A 21759-nucleotide genomic window follows, 5' to 3' on the forward strand; every position below is an offset into this window, starting at 1 on the left:
CCGACTCCGAACGGCAGATATTTTTATGAGGAGCTTTTTCATGGCAGAAATACACTCGGAGGTTTGCCATTGCCTGCCGAGAGGCAATCCAATATGATCCTCAAAATTTGGATTTCACTCACCATATACTCTGGTTTCTTATGTACCAAAAGCCAACAAAGTGGTAATAGCTATGTCTACAATGTACATGGATACAACGATTGATCCTGACACCGGAGATCAACGAACGGCGGAAATAATAACATACTATAATCGCACTAAAAATGGCGTTGATCTGGTTGACAAGATGTGTTCTCTTTATGACGTATCTAGGAATACGAGAAGGTGGCCGCTAACTAAGTTCTATAATCTTGCAAACCTCAGTGCTTTCAACGCATTATGCATTTACACTGCAAACAGTAACTATGAATCTGTCAACTGTCACTGGCTCACCAAAGATTAACACTTACCACGCTACCTAGAACACTGACATTTAAAATAAAAGACTTCCTGGATCTTCCACAAGTTGTAACTCATCAAGGTCCAACGCACAATAACTACGTCGGTCGTTGCTACCATTGTGGAAGGGCCCGTAATAAAAGCACCCGTAAAGTGTGTAACGCTTACAATGAACGCATTTGTCCTGATGATTCCAAGACTGTATGTTCGTCATGTTTCGAAAACAATTAAAAGATCTCAATTATCTTCTGGTTATTTTATATAATAGGACTATGAATAAGTTCGTTTCGGTTTTACAACAGATGGCGTAACTTGATTATTATTCCATCGATCCACATTTCCAAACATTCATTGGAGAGCTACTGTCGTAAGGCACAAACGTCAGTATAAGTTTTTTATTTGAAGTGTAAACAACAATATTTTTACCACACTTCAAAATGTCGAATTTCGTGCCAAATAATGTGTTTTTGCGGGGAATTCTTCTTCATTATTTTAATATGAAGAAAAAAGCAGCCGAAAGTCATCGTATCTTGGTGGAAGTTTATGGTGAGCATGCTCTATCTGAGCGAACGTGCCAGAAGTGGTTTGCACGCTTTAAAAGTGGTGATTTTGGCTTGGAAGACGAAGAACGCGAGGGTGCGCCGCCAAAGTTCATGGATACCGAATTGGAGGAATTGCTCGATCAAGATCCGGCTCAAACGCAAGAAGAGGTTGCAAAAACTTTGGGAGTTGATCAATCAACCATTTCCAAACGTTTAAAAGCCATGGGAATGATCCGAAAGGTAGGCCATTGGGTGCCGTATGAATTGAAGCCAAGAGACGTTGAACGCCGTTTTATGGCATGCGAACAACTGCTTCAACGGCACAAAAGAAAGGGTTTTTTGCATCGAATTGTGACTGGCGATGAAAAGTGGGACCATTACGACAATCCAAAACGTCGGGCAACGTATGGATACCCTGGCCATGCTTCAACATCGACATCGGCGCAGAATATTCATGGCCTGAAGGTTATGCTGTGTATCTGGTGGGACCAGCTGGGTGTTGTGTATTATGAGCTACTGAAACCGAATGAAACGATTACGGGGGATGTCTACCGACGACAATTGATGCGTTTGAGCCGAGCACTGCGAGAAAAACGGCCGCAATACGCCGATAGACACGACAAAGTTATTTTGCAACATGACAATGCTCGGCCACATGTTGCACAAGTGGTCAAAACATACTTAGAAACGCTCAAATGGGATGTCCTACCCCACCCGCTGTATAGTCCAGACCTTGCGCCATCCGATTACTATCTCTTCCGATCGATGCAACATGGCCTGGCTGACCAGCACTTCCGTAATTACGATGAAGTCAAAAAATGGATCGATTCGTGGATTGCGGCAAAACCGACCGAATTTTTCACAAAGGGAATCCGTGAATTGCCAGAAAGATGGGAAAAAGTAGTAGTAAGCGATGGACAATATTTTGAATATTAAATTTGTAACCATTTTACGTCAATAAAGTTTCAAATTTCGAAAAAAAACCGCACGAACTTATTCATAGTCCGTTATATTTTATACTTTTGTGAAGTATCTTAATTTTTTGTTAAAAAATGAAGTTTTGGTTTTTATTTATTTTATGTAAGAACAGAAAGTTTATTTATGTTATTTTTGATTAATATTAATAAAATAAACCATAATAAGAATATTTAAAACAAAAGCAATGGAAGAATTAAATATTTATCTTTTGTATTTTTAATTTTAAAATGGATTACATATGTAGACCACGCGACCAATTACGTCAGTTTCAGGGGCGCGACTACTGTAGGGTTAAATTGAGCTAGCGTCCTTCCAAACGGGGCATTCATTACGAAAACAGTTTTAGCAATACCTACAAAAAACAATTCATTACAACGGAAAATGGGTGAGGGATGGAATATAGACTTATTTTGTTGATCTAAAAAAACTCGAAGATATTTTTTAATACAATTATTTTCTGATAATTAGTAAACAAAAAGTTCCCGGAACAAACTCCAGGTGACGCTCTAAGTCAATTGAGTTTGATTTTTTTGTTATATTGCCACGTCCATAATTAAAATTCCTACCAAAATTGTATCACCATTGCTTGACATATGCAAAGTGTTTTCGATTTTTTATGGTTTTAAAAATGGACTCGAGCTTGTGTTAAATTTTGCGCTAAATTTTGGAACTTTTTCAGTGGTGATACTCTCAAGAAAATAGCCGTTTACGAGTGGCATGAGCGCTTTAGAAGACATCCCGAGTTCATCAAGTATAACGAACGTAGACGCTGGCCCTCAACACCGAAAACTGATTAAAACATCAATAAAGTGAATTCAGTAAATGTTGATCTTTAAACGCAAATTAAACAGCAGGGAACTAGCAAAAAACTTGAACATTGCTTATGGACCCGCTCAGAACAGTATAGTTAATTATATGGGCTTGCGCCGTGTTGCTGTAAAGTTGGTTGTTAGCCCAAAAAGACCTGAATTTCATGAAAAAAGTGATCGAGTTGATATCGCCAAAGACATGATTTCCAACATTCATCAAGCGCATCATTACTGTATACGAGACGTGGGCTTATGAGTACGGCACGCAATCCAGACATCAGGCGAGTGAGTGGAGAGCTCCGAATGAACCAAGACCAAAAAAACATGTAATTTACAATCAAAAAAGAAAGAGATGCGAGCGGTGTTTATGGATTACAACGGTATTATGCACCACGGGTTTTTTCAGAGGGTCAGACAGGCCATTATTTGGTCGTTGCGAGACGTTTACGTGAAGCAATTCGCCGAAAAAGAGAGAATTTATGCTACATACACTATGATAACGCACCGTCGTACAATGCCATCATTATCCGTGAATTTTTGACCAAGAGCGAAACGAATACCATCCAACAATTTTTTTCTGTTTGATCGAGTAAAAAAATCACCACGGGCGAGGTGTTTTAACAGGAAGTAATGGAAAACTCGATGACGGATCTCATTGCTATACTGAAAATAGAGTTTCAGAAATGTTTTGAAAGTTGAATCAATCGCTGGCATAAATACATTGCAGTTGAGGGGGAGTCCTTTACAGCCGATAATTTCAGATTTGAAGAATAAAGGTGCATTTGGAATTTTAAGAATATATCAGAGACTTTTTGATTGATTTTAGTCGATTAAGGACTCTTTAAGTTCTAGTGTTCCAGAAACATTTTTTTAGTAGTTAAGACAGATTTACAGTATGAATCAAATCGGATCATATACACTTTTCGTAACGAAGGGTGGTTATTTCAGGGCCAATGTTGAATGTAAACCACACCTAAACGTCAAATTTTTTTTTGCATTTCATTTGACATTTTTTAATTTCAGATTAAACTTAATTTCAGATTTCGCGTTAAAGTTATTCAGGCTTGGTATGAAAACGGGCGTTCAAATCAAAATGCATATCGCGCATTTCGTGATTCAGTGATGAGGCACATTTTCACCTCAGTGGATTCGTCAATAAGCAGAATTGCCGCAGTTGGGCGAACAATAATCCAAGAATGACTGCCGAAAAACCAATGCACCCACCACACACAAAGAGTGACTGTTTGGTGCGGTTTATGGGCCGGTGACATCATTGGGCAGTATCTTTTCCAAAATGAGGATGGTCAGGCAGTTACTGTGAATAGTGTTCGCTATCGTGAGATGATAACGAACTTGTTATGCCCGAATTGGAAGATATGGATGTGGACGATATGTGGTTTCAACAGGACGGTGCCATTTGTCACACAGCTAACGAGACAATGGCTCTTTTGCGCGAAAAATTTGATGGCCGAATAATCTCACGTCGCTGCGATGTCAATTGACCGCCAAGATCATGTGATTTGACACCGTTGGACTTCTTTTTTTGGGGTTATTTGAATGAAAAGATGTACATCGATAAACCAGCAACAATTCAAGAGCTAAAGGATCAGATAATTCGGCACATTAACGGCATAGAACCTCAATTATGCCTCAGCGTCATCGAAAATTTGGGCCATCGGATAGAGAAGTACCGCCGAAGCCGCGGCGACTATTTGGCCAATATTTTGTTCAATTCGTAATTGAGCTACACCAGTATTATCATAATAAAGAGAAATGATAATAATTTACTAAATAAAAAAATTGTATTATATTCCAAATCAACACCGGCCCTTGAAACTTAACCAGCCTTTATTTCGGCTGTAGCGCCTTCTAAGGGGACTATTTTTACGAAAATATTTATTTACAGGTAGATCATACATTCCATATTTTTAATTCGAACTAAGTTGGATCATAAATATGATTGTTCACAATATTTCGACCACAGCGTCTTCTAGCGACTCACTAAATTTGCAATAGGCTGAATGGACGACCCAACAAATCTTACAATTTATATTGTCCATACATATGTAATACATTAAAATATACTGGTTTTGTATCTGTAGGGCCACTTTGACATAAAAGATATTTTGTGTCCAAAAAAAGTGATATTTCCATGTAAATACTAATGATATTCAAAGTATTATTTTTCGCCCACCTCTCATCATATGCAACTCAAATATTATACATACAAGCAGTATTGAACACATCTGCTTTACTAAAAATTGCTAGTGGCTGACAAATGACGACGGAAATTAGTTTATATCGCCACAGCAAAATTGATGATTTTTTTTTCAATCCTTTTACCTTAAACTCCTACTATGCGAGTGCTCACCTAGAAACATTGCTAGCGGTACCTTTTCCCTCCACCCTGTGCTTATATCATTAAAGTCATTAATTTCAGTAATCAAATTTAAATAAAAGAAAAAGTAGTTATTAAATTTGTATCAGCTGTATCATTTTTACTTAAATGGTAGACAATGATTAACGAGTTCAGAAAAGTACCGCAATTAGAGGAGACCTACATTCAATAGCGAGCTCATTCAAGTACTCGTTCGATTTGAGGACAGTAATTGGACTTTGGAAGGTTAGAAGGAGAAAAGCAAAACGATACAGTTTCGGATCCTTTCAAGTGACACGGAATAATAATAATAAAAATACCTACCGTGGCTCGCCTACCATTTTCATTGATTTGGTATGATCAAGAAATGAATCAGGACAAATACACTCCGCGAAATTCAAATCAATGCACTGCCATTTATTTCTGTCTTTTGTTTTAAAAGTAACGGTTTTTGCACTCGAAGTTTCGCGTTTCGATTAATTTTTTTATATTTTGCTCAAAAAGTGCATTTCTTTCTTGCTCATTTTAACATTTTTCGTGGGTGAGTTTGTAGCGAAATTCAATTAAAATCAGTAATTTACTACTGTGGGCAAAAAGTAAGGTAAGGTAAGGAATTTATTTGTCAAACTTCGCGGGATTAAAATTTCGCTCTAGTTATTCTTTTCATGAGTTGGCAGCACTGTTAATAACATCTGGGCCAACTTTCATGTGAATGTCATTATCAGTAATATATTTACGCTTGTGTTTACCAAACGACCAAGAGTGCATTTTTCGATTTTTACAATGTCTGATTTGATTGAGCAGAGAAGTCCCATCAAATTTTTCTTGCGGAATGAAATTTCGGCTGCGGAAACGATGAGCATGTTGCAGAAGGGATTAGGTGATTCGAACATGTCGTAGAAAAATGTTTATAAGTGGTACAAAGACTTCAAAGAGGGTCGAGAACGTGTTGATGACTTGGAGCGCTCCGGACAACCATCGACGTCAACAGATGACCAACACGTCAATAAAGTGAAGGAGTTAGTGCTCAAAAACCGTCGGTTGACTTTTAAAGACCTTACTGATATGATCGGAATATCAGAGGGATCTGTGAAAACCATTTTGAAAGACCATTTGGGCCTACGAAAAGCCAAATCTCGTTTGGTACCGAAAACTCTCAATCTCTTGGAAAAAAGTCCAGACTATCAGGACAAGCTCAAATGCATCATTACGGGAGATGAGACTTGGACTTATGCTTACGACCCTGAAACAACCGACCAAGGCCAGACCGAAAAGAGCACGTCAAAGACGTTCAAAAATAAAGGTCATGATGACAGGTTTTTTCGATTTTCGTGGTGTGGTGCACTATGAAGTCCTTCCACCTGGCCAAACGGTTAATAAGGAATATTATTTGAGCGTTATGCTTCGTTTACGTGAAGCAATTCGTCTAAAAAGACCAGAATTATGGGCCAACAACTCTTGGTTTTTGCATCACGATAATGCACCGTCTCACACTGCACTCGTTCTTCGTTACCATTTCGCCAAAAATTCCACGCATATCGTTCCGCAACCACCGTATTCGCCTGATTTGGCTCCGTGTGACTTCTGGCTATTCCCAAAACTCAAGAGACCACTCCGGTGAACGCGTTTTGAGTCGATTGAGGAGATAAAAGCTGAATCGAAGAATGTCAACTTTCTAAGAAGCGTCCAATTTTGCTAGATACGTTCCTAAAAGCATGGATAAGTGAAGATCAAATTTGGAGAGAACGAGTCGCAGGTACAGACATCCATAATCCGCTTGAAGCCCTAGAGATTTGCAAAAAAGACGCCTTTCCAAATGTCCACCAAATTCTTCGGATAATGGCGGTCTTGCCCGTTACAACGGCAGCAAACGAAAGGTCTTCTTCCACGCTGCGACGCTTGAAATCTTACTTGAGATCTACAATGAGAGAAGATCGTTTGAATGGAGTTGCTTCTATGAATATCCATCGCAACGTGAATGTAGGCATTGACTTGGTATTGAAAGAATTTGTATCCGTACCTCGAAGAGTCGCAATGTTATCGGCACATTAATCAGCATTGGGAAAAGTGCATGCAATCATTAGACTTGGAATGAAACCATGTTAAAATGTTTTTAATAAGATTGAAATTAAAACAAAGAGGTTTTCAATTGGCGCGGGTCGATTTTGGCGCCCCGTGGCAGCCATTTTGTTTTGGTGACATCTGTCAAATCTTTTGTTTATTATTCAGTTGTTTATGCCAAATCATCATGGCAAGTTACACGATTGAACAGCACGTTCAAATGATAAAACTTTATTATCAAAATGAGTGTTCATTAACGCAAACGTTGCGCGCATTGCGCCCATTTTTCGGTAGACGTGGTGGCCCTTCAAAGTCGACTCTTCAACGTTTGGTGGCCAAATTTGAAACGACCGGGTTAGTAAACAATCAACCAATACCCGTACGTTCAAGGAACGCAAGATCAGCCGAGAACATTGCCGCGGTCCGTGAAAGTGTACAGCAGAACCCGAGGCAGTCTATTCCTCGCCGTGCACAAGAACTTGGCCTTTCGCAGACTTCAACTTGGCGAATTTTGCGTCGGGACTTGGGCCTACACCCGTAGAAGATCCAACTGACCCAGGAGCTCAAAGTTGATGAAAATAGACAACGCCGTTTGTTCGCTGACTGGGCTTCGAATCGTTTGGAAGAGAACCCCAGTTTTGGGCGAAAAATCATCTTTAGTGACGAGGCGCATTTTTGGATGAATGGCTGTGTTAACAAACAAAATTGCCATATATGGGACGACACCAATCCACACGAGGTTCACCAGGTGCTAATGCATCCTCAAAAAGTTACCGTTTGGTGTGGATTTTGGGCCAGCGGCGTCATTGGTCCATACTTTTTTGAAAACGATGTTGGTGAGGCGGTCACCGTCAACAGCGAGCGCTACACAACGATGATAAACAATTTCTTATGGCCCATATTGAGCCATATGGACCTAGACGGCATGTGGTTCCAGCAGGACGGCGCTACGTGCCACACAGCAAACGCCATTTTATTCCATTTCAACATCTACCCGCCCTTATTGAAGAAACCTTTATAAGCGTGGGATCATTGTCTTCTTGTAGAATCGAAGATAGACTACTTGTTTCAAACATCTTCGCAGCTCATATTAATAATGGTATTTTTGGTAAATTTTATTCATCAAAACCGTACTCAAATTGGAGGTTAACACAAATAAATGGTAAAATCCTGCTTCTCCAGCAGCCCCAAACATGAACTTTAATAGGATGTTTAACAGCTCGTTGAAATTGTTGATTATTAGCAGTACACCAGGACTGACGTATACAACTTTTCGCTTAAAAGGAGGACTCAGCAGGGAATATTACATTTGCCCAATTCCAGGGGTGCGTAAATACGAGCACTGCATCAAATCGCTTCTCGTATGCGGAATTCATTTCACTTTTCTAAATTTCTCACAAAACTAACGAATGGCACAACACGTAGTGCGAAAGGGAAGCGGCATTTACATTTTTTTTTACAATGGGACTTAAAGTTTGAAAGTTGCCAGTGACAGATTGTACCTTGATTTTTTTATCAGTAATATTCACGCCAGAGTATTATAAAACGCGCATTCATTTGATTATTGTCTTTTGTTTTATTACTAACTAGCATCACCCAGTGGGCTTCGCACCACCATACATAAAATGTTTTGTTTTTTATATCGCAAAAAATTTTTCATATTAAGTTTTCTTTATAGAACTTGTAAAATGTTTAAACAGTTGAATTAGTCACAATAGCCTTTTCTGTACTTTTTTAAAATTTGATTGTGGTGGTCACCTATATACAGGTAAGGTGAAAGAGCCGATAAAAACTTGTAATTAAACTTTGATTCTTTAATATCCATTTCAATTTTTTACGCTAAATAAATTATGCTAAAATAAATAAAGTTAAAAATGTTTTTCCAGTTCCTTCTGGAGCATCCAATTTTTTATTATATTTTCGTCCAAAATGACTTGCAATTCGATAAAAAATTGATTGCTAAAAAGATTTGATTTGTGAACACAATAACGTACAAAATAAAATGAAATAATTTTTATTTTTATTTCTGATAAAGAAAAGCAACGTTTAATTTAATACAATTGTATACACAACATTTTTTGTTTTATTTTGTGGTGCATAAATAAACAAATTTTTTGGCGCTCCAACTCTCGAACATGCAACGTATAGTTAGTTGGCCGTGGGAAAAGCAAGTTTCCTCTAAATTAACTCCACACACCTGGAGCGTTTTTTGGCGCTCCAACTCTCGAACATGCAACGTATAGTTGGCCGTGGGAAAAGCAAGTTTCCTCTAAATTAACTCCACACACCTGGAGCGTTTGCCCTTGGGCTTTGTTTACGGTCATAGCAAAAGATAGCCGAACAGGAAATTGAAGACGTTTAAATTCGAATGGCATGTCCGTTGGTATTAATGGGATGCGTGGTATTGGTACAATTTCACCTTTTGCTTTGCCAGTGAGAATTGTTGCTTGAATTAAATTTGGCATCAATTTCTTCACTGAAAGTCTCGTCCCATTACAAAGTTTCGGTGCATTAAGATTTCGGAGAAGTATAATCGATGAACCAACTTTCAAATTCAAATTATGCGGTGGCATGCCTGGTGGTTCCAAAGAATTTAAAAATTCGACCGGATAATTGACTGCGTCTTCATTATTCATAGCAGTATCAATGGATTTATATGTTACCGAATCTCCTGGCAATTTTTCCTGGATGTGGAAATTGATTTCGTTGACATTGATATTTTTTGGTGCTAAAATTGCACGTTCTCGTAACCAATCATGGTTATTATAATTTTGAACAATATTTGGGAAAACGCGATCAATGAGTTCTTGTTTTGATGATACAATTATGCAAAAATTATTCGGTAACATGATAAACCCATTTTGATCACTTGCAATTTTTCCATCGCCAATCTTCAGCAATTGCTTTGAAAACTCACGTGCTGATGAATCATTTTGAAGACGCACACGCATGTTGGTCGTCAACGAAAGCCTTTGTACGTGTGCCCACAAAAATGAACTTTTCAAACATGCATTAATTTCATCAGCTGGTGTTGATCTCGGAATAACAGGCAACGTTTGACGAAAATCACCAGATAACAATATTAATGCACCGCCAAACAGCTGTTGACTCTGTCTCAAATCTTGCAATGTTCGACTTAAGGCTTCCAAAGATTTTTTATGGGCCATTGGACATTCGTCCCATAAAATAATCGATGTTTGTTGCAAGACTTTAGCCATTCCAGAACTCCTTGAAATATTGCATGTTGGTGTTTCAATTGCTTGCATGTTTAACGGCAATTTCAAGGCGGAATGTGCTGTGTGGCCGCCATCAAGTAATGTAGCTGCAATACCGGAAGAAGCAAGTGCCAATGCGATTTTTCGTTCCGACCGAACCGTTGCCAATATCAATGATATCAAAAATGTTTTTCCAGTGCCGCCAGGTGCATCCAAAAAATACAATCCACCAGTGTTGTCATTGACAGCTTGCATCACTTTGTCATATGCATCTTTTTGTTGATCATTTAATTGTGGAGTATACGTTTGTACGAACGCACGCAATTCATCACGATCGAATTGCTGTTCGCGTTGCAATTCTCGTTCAAATAAATCATGCATTGGACGATTTGGTTGAGTCAATCCTAATTGCCCTAATGTTTTATTTGCAATAGTAAGGCACAAATCTTCGATCATTATCAAGGCTTCATTATACATTTCCAATGTCAGCAGCAATGCAGGATCATTTGAACGATGTTGAAGTCGAATCAAAATGTCTTCAGCCATGAAATCTTTGTATTTATTCCACAATTCCAGTGGATTTGATGGAAAACATGTTGATATTATGATCGCAAATAACATACGAATTTGATTTGGTGGAGATGAAATTGATGCATCACGAAGCGTAGAATCCCAATGCGTATCATCTTCCAGCAAATGCAATTGGTGACATGCTTCACGGTATGTGGCGCACATTTGACCATTGATAGTTCGTAAATGTTGGAATGATTGCGGTCCATGTACGTTCACCAACAAAAGTCGCAAGTAAAAACATTCAATATTAACTGGACTAACTGTATAAATGCGTCCCAAAGCATCTGTTCGAAAAATTCCTGGATAACCATCAACAGATGTGCCTTGTTTGCGACGTTGAAATTTTTTTGTTGATGCATTCCATGTGAAATAGTGTGGCACTTCCGAATATAGCAAAGTCCTGGCAAATTCATCCGTTTCGCATAACTGGAAAAAAGCTGTCAGTGTAGTTGCTCGTGGTTCTACTGCTCTTTGTGCGGCATTTGCAGCAGTGAAGTAAACACGTTGGCCGTTTTCAAGATGAACTGCCAAATGTACAACAACCGGATGTCTGTCATGAATTGGAAACGATAAAATACGCCATACAGCTTCATTCGTACTAATATAGCGCCCCATTTGATACTGTAAAATTTCATCATGACTATTTTCAGGAGCCACTCCAAAAACAGCCATATCGCTGCCCTTATTCACATACTTGCAAATATATTTGATTGATTTTACAGAATTGCAATATTCTACATTTATGTGAGCGTTGAACATTTTTGACAGTATCGGTGAGTACGGAACTATCCACCGGTTATCGATTTCAACGTCTTGATTTTGAAGTTTAATTACAGTTGATTTACCGTTGTCTTCAGTTGATCGTCGACGATACTGTGGATATCCATCATCTCCTGTAATTGTTTCAGCAATCATTTGTTTTGGAAAACGTTTCGAACATTTGCCATCAATCATACAGGGAGAATTTCGATTAATATCACCACAGGGACCGTGAATCAAATTTTTCGTGACAACTTCGAATAATCCTGGGTCGATGGTTTGATCTGGAATTTCGGCCGATATGACAGTATCAATCATATCAGGTGTTATTTTGTGTACCAACCAAATCAAGATATGTGCGTGAGGTAAGCCCCTTTTTTGCCACTCTATGGTATACATAAAGCACCGCACTTCTCCAAATACACGGAGTTTGACAATCAGATCCATTAATTTTTTCAATTTTTGTTGAAATACACGGGCCGTTATGTCATGCCGATCTTTTGGCACCTGACCATCAAATAAACAATCAGACACATCGACCCACTTCGGATTGCATGTAAATGTGATGAATAGATCCGGTCGCCCATAATTTCGTACATATGTCATCGCATCTTGCGTATATTCATGCATATGACGTGGGCTACCAACATATGATGATGGTAAAATTGTTAAACGGCCGATATCATTCACATTTGTATCATTGATTATTGCGTCACGCAAATGTATGTATTCCTCTGATCTCAATCGGGCTTGATTGTGACGGATGAAATTGAATCTCTCACTTTCAATTTTTGCGTACATATCGACGATATATTGATGCGAAAGTTGATTGCATCGCAAAATAAAATTGTTTTCTCGAGGGCGAATCATCAATCGATACGAATAAAAATTCATCGCACTGACGGCTTTCGTTGATTTTTGACCTGCGATGCAAAAATTAATTAGCGTATGAAAATTATTTAAAAATCATATTTAAACAAAAATAAAATGTGTATGTACCAGTTGTTGGATTTATCATTGGTATGTTGATATGATAGCCATCGTCCCCTCTCCAAAACAAAATGGGGTATTGCAATGCATCATAACAGCGATGGAGTTCTGAAATACGTTGTAATTGCTCATTTCTACAATACAAAACAATATCTCGTGGCCGAAACTGTTCACCAACCACAACAATGGCTACTTCATCAATCGTTGGTACATTAAATCGTCTGGCGTGCTCCCCAATTGGTGTTTTATCGGCTTTTATTATGATTTTGTGGCCATCGGTGGGCATCAGATCGAGTGCCACTTTGAACAATTTCACCAATTCATTGTGTTGACGGAACATTGTTTGCAATTCATTCACGATTGATCTTTTCGTATTCGTCGAAATTGCACAGCGCTGATCTAATTCACGATTCTCATCACCAATAAAATATATTTGCAAAAATTGATGGTCACCATCTGGGAATGGTAGTAAAGAGCCAGCTCTATGGTATATTTGACCTTGAATCTGTAAAGTTCGAGAAAAATATGTAGATAACGGATCTGAATATTTAAAAACATCGAACACATCAAACGAAGTAATAACCTTAAACGTCGGCATAAATCCATCTCTTATAATATTTGTAGCTCCAAAAGATGTCATTTGAAAGCATGAATTGTATTTTTTAATGTTTAAGAGGAAATGCTTCGACGTTGGTGAATTGCCAAAAACCAATGAATGCAAAGGTTCTGGCGGAAGTTCAAGCACCGGCAATTTGACTTTCCCACCAGCACAGCACATACCAGGCGTTTCGTTTCTGAATTTAATTGCTTTGCAATGTATACATTCTACATTCATTTGGCCAATGTATGCATGCATGCTGTAATCAATGGTGGCATCGTAATTGAAAGCCGCACGTTCCATTTGATGTATATCAAAAACGGACGTACGCCCACGACGGTTTCTTGGTGCTTCACTATTAACCGACTGATTTCTCCGTTTGTGTCGTTGTGTTTCCACTTCATTTCGTCGACCACGATCTTCTTCACTTTGTGATCTTCGATTTAATGCTGTAGCATTTGATTGAAGTGAGCGTCTGCCAATGTTTGCTCGTCTTGTACGTGGCATTCTTTCAGTACAATATATTACTAATTAAATGTAATAGCGAAATATTGAAAATTATTTCAAGAAACAGAATATTACAGGCATTTCGTATGAGAGGAAACCATTACTCACATAAAATGTCAGGAACGGCTGCACCGATTTCAATCAAGCTTCACACAAACCACCTCCAAAGATAGAAAAGAACTCTAAAATTCTTGTGTTAATCGGTTCGGCGGTTCTTGAGTTATAATATTACCAAGGGAATGTAACTTATTTTTATGTATATAGAATGTTTGCTCGTCTTGCACGTGGCATTCTTTCAGTACAATATATTACTAATTAAATGTAATAGCGAAATATTGAAAATTATTTCAAAAAACAGGATATTACAGGCATTTCATATGAGAGGAAACCATTACTCACATAAAATGTCAGGAACGGCTGCACCGATTTCAATCAAATTGATCGTAGACTACACTGTTGTTGTTGGTCTTGAGGTTAAGCGGTTTTCTGCTGCACGTCGATACGGCGTACACTTTGGCGTTTACAAACACAAAACAAACAATTCACTTTTGCGGTACGTCCATAGCATTGGCATGTGCTAACAAATTCACAACAAATTAACGTCGTTTGCTATTATTATTTCAAAAAACAGTATATTACACGCATTTCGGATGAGAGGAAACCATTACTCACATAAAATGTCAGGAACGGCTGCACCGATTTTCTTGCACGTGGTATTCTTTTAGTACAATATATTAGTATTTGAATGTAACAGCAAAACATTCAAAATTTTTTCAAAAAACAGTATATTACTAATTGAATGTAAAAGCAAAATATTGAAAATTATTTCAAGAAACAGTATATTACAGGCATTTCGTATGAGAGGAAACCATTACTCACATAAAATGTCAGGAACGCTGCACCGATTTCAATCAAACTTCACACAAACCACCTCCTCAAAGACAAAAAGGAACTCTGAAATTTTTGTGTTAATCGGTTCGGCGGTTCTTGAGTTATAAGATTACCAAGGAAATGTAACTTCTTTTTATATATATAGATAAAATAGTTTTCACTTTAAATAAAACAGTGAATTTAAAACCCATTTATTTATAACTTTTTATGCAGTGCAAGGCCTCTGAAACAATATTTAAGGAACTTTTTCGAGTTAGTTGTTGCAAAATAGGGAATATCTTAATTCTGGTACTAGTGAGATCCCGAAAATACCGGTAAGTAAGTAAGTGTGTATAGACATCTATTTAGTTACTTTTTTTATATTATTTTGACTGACTGGCGGCGAGGCAAAAAGTGTGTTCAAGTGCTAAAATACATTTACCTGTGATATAAATATATATGTACATAAACATATCCATATATAAGTTTTGTCTCTTCCTCAAAAATTATTGCTTCTTAGCTATATCTACTTGTCCTTCGTTATTGCTATATTTTGTTGCATGTACAAAACCTTGGCATTTTCGACGCTTGTTTTTGTGGTAGTACGTGACCTGTTTCCGAAAAGCAAATCCAAATAGTAAGTAAAAAATTTAAGAAAATATAAAATCCAAGAAAAAGTTTTGCTTGTGTTGCTTAGTCAACTCTCTTCCAGGAAGGTACTTTCTAAAGTTTGTGCAAATTTGCTGAAAAAAAATTTCAAACCGAAATAAAAGAAAGTTTATTTTCAGCTTTTCATTCCGTCCTTGTTTTATTATATTTCCTTACCACAACTTCTTGATCTTCTTGTTTGGTTTCAAGGATTTTTCTCTGCTGTTACTTTTGCAAGCGCCACAAAGCACGCTCGAGTGGCGGTCAGCCAGCCGCGTTTGTTGCCGGTCGTGCACGTGCACCTGCTGTTGCAACTTGCGTTGACACAATCATCGAATTCGCTATTTTCGTCTTGGACACATTCTTTCAATCTTTCTTGGCTACAGCTATTATTTAAAACTTTGGTGTAATGTTCGCTTTTTTGTATTTTACTGTGTTAGTATTTTTTTCTTTTCGATCATTCCGGGCTCGTTATGTATTTTTTTTTCGAACTGCTACTTGTCGCCATCATTGCTGTCGCCTAGATTTATAAATAAATTTACTTGCTTCCTTCTCTTGTTGGCGTAGGAGACTTTATTCATTCGAAAAGTTTATTACCAAAGTGCGTCTTAGGTAGAGATGTCCATTCCTATCTTCATAAACGAAACTTGCAACACATAAATGGAATTGCTGCAATAGGAATAAAATCGGAAACAATGGGTTGTTTGTACACGGAATTCGCTCTCTTTAGGTTTGGTGGGCAAACGAACTGGATATGTTGCAAAGAGACATGGTTAGGGAGACTATGTACCCACCGAAAAGTAACAAAATAAAAGTACAGAAACTTCCGAGGATATTGCAATGAATTTGTCAATATCCAAATATATAACATTTTGGTTGCCTACGCACTTGTTTAACTGAGAATATCACAGTACAATATGTAATATATACGTGTAAATTTATTGATTGTTTGGTGGGTGAGGTAGGGTTCAAACCGCCGTCGCATTTACAGCGACCGTCGTCGACGGAATCACGTGGTGTGGCCACTAAAAGAATCCCTCCTCTCCTTCTGGGAAGACACCCTTCCCAGAACTGCTTTCTGTATTACTTCGGGAGGGCCCAGAACGGCATCCATAAAAGACCAATTCTATTCACCCACGTCTGGCTCCACCATATTTGTAGCCGGCTTTCATACTATAGGCTCGTCTTCTTGTGTGTCTATCTGTGCGGCTTCGCTTTGTTGCACTGTGTCGAGATCTATATCTTTTATTCGTAGTACGTTCTCCATGTATTTCTTTACGGCGTTCCAGCTGTCTTTGCGTTCAAGATGATTATGTTGCTCGGCGCAATGTCGCCAATTTGCTCCCTCAGAACATTTCTTTCCGTGAGCCATCTGTCATAACTACAAGACGTGTGTTCAGCGTCATCGCTTAGCGCTTTGCAGTATACGCACTTGGAATCGCTTACATTGCCCATGCGGTATAGGTATCTCTGGAAGTATCCGTGGTACAGGAGGAACTGAATTAAAAAGTAATTCACTTCCCCGAAGTTCCTTTGAACCCATTTGTCAATTGATGGAATAAGCTTCGCCGTTCATCTGCCACTCAATTCAGTGTCCCATCGGCTTTGCCACCGCAACATGGTTTGACATCTCCGCTCTGAGAAGCTAGTGATGACGTGTTTCCTCTTGGAGCCCCACGCATCCATTCGTTCCGGGACCATGAGGTCGATGGGTATCTGTCCGCTGATCAGAAAAATTGTTGCGCCTGAGATAGTGCGGTAGGCTGAGGCAACTCTGAGTGCCGCTGTTCATTGCACAGCCTCCAGTGCTTTGCGCTTGACTTTGCAGTTGAGCACGATTCTCCATACTTCGCTGCTGTATAGGAGAATTGAGCCTGTGGCCGCCATAATTAGCTTTTTTTTGCTCTGTGTTGGCCCATCGATGTTTGCCATTCATCTACTTATCATATCCGTGACCTTTGCTGCTTTGGTAGCCGCATGCCGTATCTGGGCCCTGAAAGTAAGCCTGCAGTCCAGTTGAATACCTAAGTATTTCTCTACTTTTTGGGTAACTAAGAACGTGTCGTCTATTTGCATGCTAACCTCGAGTGGCAAGTGACCTCGTGTCATAAGGATGACTTCGATTTTATTTTTGGCAAGCTCCCGGCCGTGATCCTCAAGCCATATTTGCGTCCTTATCATGGCTTGATTCAGCTTCCTTTTAGCGTCGTCGGTGTCCCGAGCTGGTACGACCACCACTATATCATCCGCGTATTGCACTGGATATGTATATTCTGGCATTTCTAGGCTCAATATCTCGTCGTGGCTCAGATTCCAGAGATCGGGGCCGAGAATGGATCCTTGAGCTGCGCCAGACGTTACCGCTTTTGTTTTCGGGTTATCTGGTATATCGTACAGTAGTTCACGCTCACACAGGTAGCTCTGAAATCCTAAGCAGGTATGTAGGTATTCGAAACCTTTCTCGTAGTGCCTTTATAATGTTTATCCATCGCAGGCTGTTAAAGGTAGATTCGGGTAGTGGCATCTACGTTGACCGCTGCTTACCACCTCCTCTATTGCGCCAAAGATGAATTTTCTGCGTCGGAAACTGTATTGTCTTGCTGACAATCCTCCTGTACTCTCAACAAACTTTGCAAGCCTGCGCTGTATGAGTTTCTCAAGCAATATTCCAGCGCAGTCCCATATACAAAGCGGACGCCAGGCTGCCGGTTGCGCTGGGTCACCCTTACCCTTACTGATCAGCGTCAGTTTCTGTAAATGCATGCATTGTAAACGTCAAGCATTATGAGCGTGTACTAATTGTTATAACAATCCTAATAGTGATCGTGTAAAAAAAGAGCTATTCCAAGTAAAATATCATTTAAAGGAAAAAATATTAAATATGCGCCTTTGCAAAACTGTGTGTGATGAGCTGTAATTCTATAGTTTTATCGCAAATTTCAGTATTTTTTAATATACTCTTACAAATAATATTTTCAAATAAAGCTCGTATTATTTGTTCTTTTTTCAGTGAGTTGAAAATTTCATCTCGCCCAGAAGATGAAATTAAGTCCAGAACATTTTCGCGCGGTGGTTTATTACAATTTTCTTCGTGAATTATCGACACAGCAGTGCATTGATCAACTGACTTCAAATTTTTGTGTTGAGAGACCTCACCTAATCACGGTAAAATGCTAATACAACGATTTCCAACGTGGCCGTCAATCCTTGCAAGATGAATTTCGTGGAGGTCATCCAAAAAGAGTTGTTGTGCTAGAAAAAACCGGTGCTGTGCGTCAATTGATAACGCGAGATAGAAGTATCTGACATACAAGGTGAAGTCAAAAATAAACAAGACTGGCGTCATACAAATGTTTTTGACGGCGCCATCTTTTTAATGAGTTAGTGCGTTGGAAGTTTTATCCCTAGCTGTCTTCCAGTGAAAACTTCGTGACATTCGGATCGGTGGAAGCGAAGTTATTGCGTCAAAAATTAGCCGAAATCATCGTTGAAATCCATGGATTCGGAGTTGAATATCTCCAAAACATCTATTTATCGCATTTTAGCTGATCATTTGGGTTTACGAAAGGTCTGTACATATTTCATTCCGTACATGTTAACTGAGGACCAAAAATTGCTCAGAATTCAAAAAGCAAAAGAAGAGAACTTCTTTTATAAAATTGTAACTGGTGATGAAACGTGGTGTTTCTAACATGACCCTTAAGTTAAACGTCAAAGTGCCGAATGGAAGGCCCCAGACCAGACACCACCCAAAATATCGCATTTGGAGAAGTCAAAAATCAAGTCGATGCTCATTTCTTTTTACGATTCCAAGGGAACTGTTCACAAGGAGTTCGTGCCAACGAGCCAAACCGTCAATGGCATTTCATATATTCTCGTTTTGAAGGGTTTGTTGCGTCGCATTCGTCGAATTCGCCCTGAATACCGCGATGGAGGAAGCTGGCGCTTATTGCATGATAATGCACCATCTCATCGATCCACTCTTGTGATTGATTTTTAGACTAGAAATCGCATTTTACCAATCAATTACTCACCGCATGCGTCTGATATGGCTCCCTGTGCCTTGTAGCTATTCGTTAAATTGCATTTGGCCATGAAATGAAGACGTTTTGCGTCCGTAGAGGCCATCGAAATGGCTTACACATCCTGAAGGACATTCCGGTCTCTCGAAAAGCTTTTAGATCGCGCAAAATAGTGTATCGAGGCCAGAGAGGATTATTTTGAATAAATAAACTCAAAGTTATCAGAGCAAAGCTCCTCTCGTTTCTATTTTAGCGCAGATTTTTCTACTTTGGACTTCATCTTGTTTGTTCACTATTGAACAAACTATTAAGGACTGTTGTCGATCAGTGTAAAGAAATCTTTAAGTGTTTCAGCGGTAATTCAATGACATAACAACAAGTGACGCATCTTGGACATATGCATATAAGCCGGAAGCAAAACAGCAATCGGGAGCATGGGTGTTACAAGGCGAGCTTAATTCAACAATGATTGTTCGCATAAGAAACACCTCACAGCAATTGGTTGTCTAATTTTTTGTAAAATCTGGTCATGTCGCAACGGTACTCATGTCACTAGAGAAATCTAAAATTATAAGTGGTATACAAGCATTTGCTTACTAGAAGTTTTTGGAGAATTAAGGAAACCCCCAAACACGAATCATACTTCATATTACAATGCGAGCTCTCACGTATAGATACACGTAAGAGAATTTTTGAGCACTCAAAAGGTAGAATTAATAGTCACTCGCCTTATAGCCCTGATTTGGCACTTAGTGATTTCTGTTTGTTTCCGAACATCAAAATTGAAATGCGAGCTCACCGTTTTGCAATCCCCGAAGAAGCTGTTGAAGTCTTAAGCAGCTGGTTTTATAGGGACTAGGTAGCGTAGGGTAGGGTTTCTGAGTACCAAAAGTGCTGTAAAAATTGGTTCAAGCGAATGCAGAAATGTTCTGATCTTCAAGCATAATATTTCGTAAAACTCGGTTTTAATTATTTGGCAATAAATATAAAAGGTAATGCGAGTATATGTATGTGTATGTGGAGGATGGTTCCATGTGTAGAAGTCCACGCAAGTGGGGAAAGTTACTGATCGCCATTCACTTGGGAGTGGCCAGGACGATTCTTCTACACATGGTTCAAGCAGCTCACAACGGCCGGGATTAGCCCACGTATCCTCTGGTTAGCTTCCGAACACCCGTTCGGGAGTGAGCTAAAGTGAGAAGGCGAAACATTCCAGGATAGCTGGTTGTGCGTTGGGTTTGGGACCCGCCACTTAAAAATTGCCCCCAATGAAAACTTTAAAAAAGCCTCGGATGAGACCTCCCTATACTGATGACGACCCCTGCAAACGAACTAAGGACTATGATTTGAGGGCATGCACCTGGAATGTCCGGTCCCTTAATGGGGAGGGTGCCTCTGCCCGGCTGGTTGATGTCCTCGTGAGAGCAAAGGCTGACATCACTGCCATCCAAGAGATGCGATGGACGGGGCAAGGAAAGAAAACCATAGGACCTTGCGACGTCTACTACAGCTGCCATGTAAAGGAGCGCAAATTCGGTGTCGGATTTGTTGTGGGAGAGAGACTTCGTCGCCAAGTACTGTCGTTCACTCCGGTGGACGAGCGTCTCGCAACAATCCGCATCAAAGCCCGTTTTTTTAACATATCGCTAATTTGCGCCCACGCCCCGACGGAAGAGAAGGACGATGCGACCAAAGATTCTTTCTATGAGCGCCTGGAACGTTCCTATGAGCGCTGCCCCCGCCACGACATAAAAATCGTGCTTGGCGACTTCAACGCCAGGGTGGGCAAGGAGGGAATTTTTGGTCCCACAGTCGGAAAATTCAGCCTACACAACGAAACATCCGGTAACGGACAGAGGCTGATCGACTTCGCCGGGGCCCGAAACATGGTAGTCTGCAGCACCAGATTCCAGCATAAAAAGATACACCAAGCTACCTGGCTGTCCCCTGATCGAAAAACGCGAAACCAGATCGATCATGTTGTGATAGATGGAAGACACGCTTCTAGTGTATTAGATGTACGTACGATCCGAGGACCCAACATTGACTCGGATCACTACCTTGTTGCAGCCAAACTGCGCACGCGCCTCTGTGCAGCAAAAAACGTGCATCTACCTACGCAAAGAATGTTCGACCTCGAAAAGCTGCAATCACAACAGACAGCCAGAAGATTCGCCACTCGACTCTCACTCCTGCTCTCAGAGAGTACTGCCCAACAAACCGGCATCCACGAACAATGGAGCAACATTTCTCGTTCTCTACGTACCGCCGCCGAAGAAGAAATCGGATTCCGGCGAGCCCGAAAAAACAATTGGTACGACGAGGAATGTCATGCTGCCGCAGAAAGAAAGGATGCCGCCTATAGAGCCACT

The 21759-nt window shown here is 39.6% G+C and overlaps 2 protein-coding genes across 2 annotated transcripts; both read right to left on the minus strand.

Moving 5' to 3' along the window:
- Positions 1-9225: 9225 nt before the first annotated feature.
- LOC128860999 (uncharacterized) lies at positions 9226-11608 on the minus strand. The gene is made up of 2 exons (XM_054098882.1): positions 9494-11608; positions 9226-9231 (listed from the first exon to the last, which is right to left on the minus strand). Exons 1-2 carry the CDS (start codon positions 11606-11608, stop codon positions 9226-9228), a joined length of 2121 nt encoding a protein of 706 aa, XP_053954857.1.
- A 1552-nt stretch (positions 11609-13160) lies between these two features.
- LOC128857471 (uncharacterized) lies at positions 13161-13643 on the minus strand (the record flags this gene model as incomplete). Its single annotated transcript, XM_054093230.1, has 2 exons — positions 13326-13643; positions 13161-13247 (listed from the first exon to the last, which is right to left on the minus strand). Coding segments are annotated over exons 1-2 (405 nt in total), but the record flags the coding sequence as incomplete, so codon positions are not given.
- Positions 13644-21759: the final 8116 nt, after the last annotated feature.

This window comes from Anastrepha ludens, chromosome 2, assembly GCF_028408465.1.
Source record: "Anastrepha ludens isolate Willacy chromosome 2, idAnaLude1.1, whole genome shotgun sequence".
NCBI lineage: Eukaryota > Metazoa > Arthropoda > Insecta > Diptera > Tephritidae > Anastrepha > Anastrepha ludens.

Coding starts and splice junctions, on each gene's coding strand:
- LOC128860999 (XM_054098882.1), bottom strand. CDS start 11,608: ATGGGGCGCTATATTAGTACGAATGAAGCTGTATGGCGTATTTTATCG.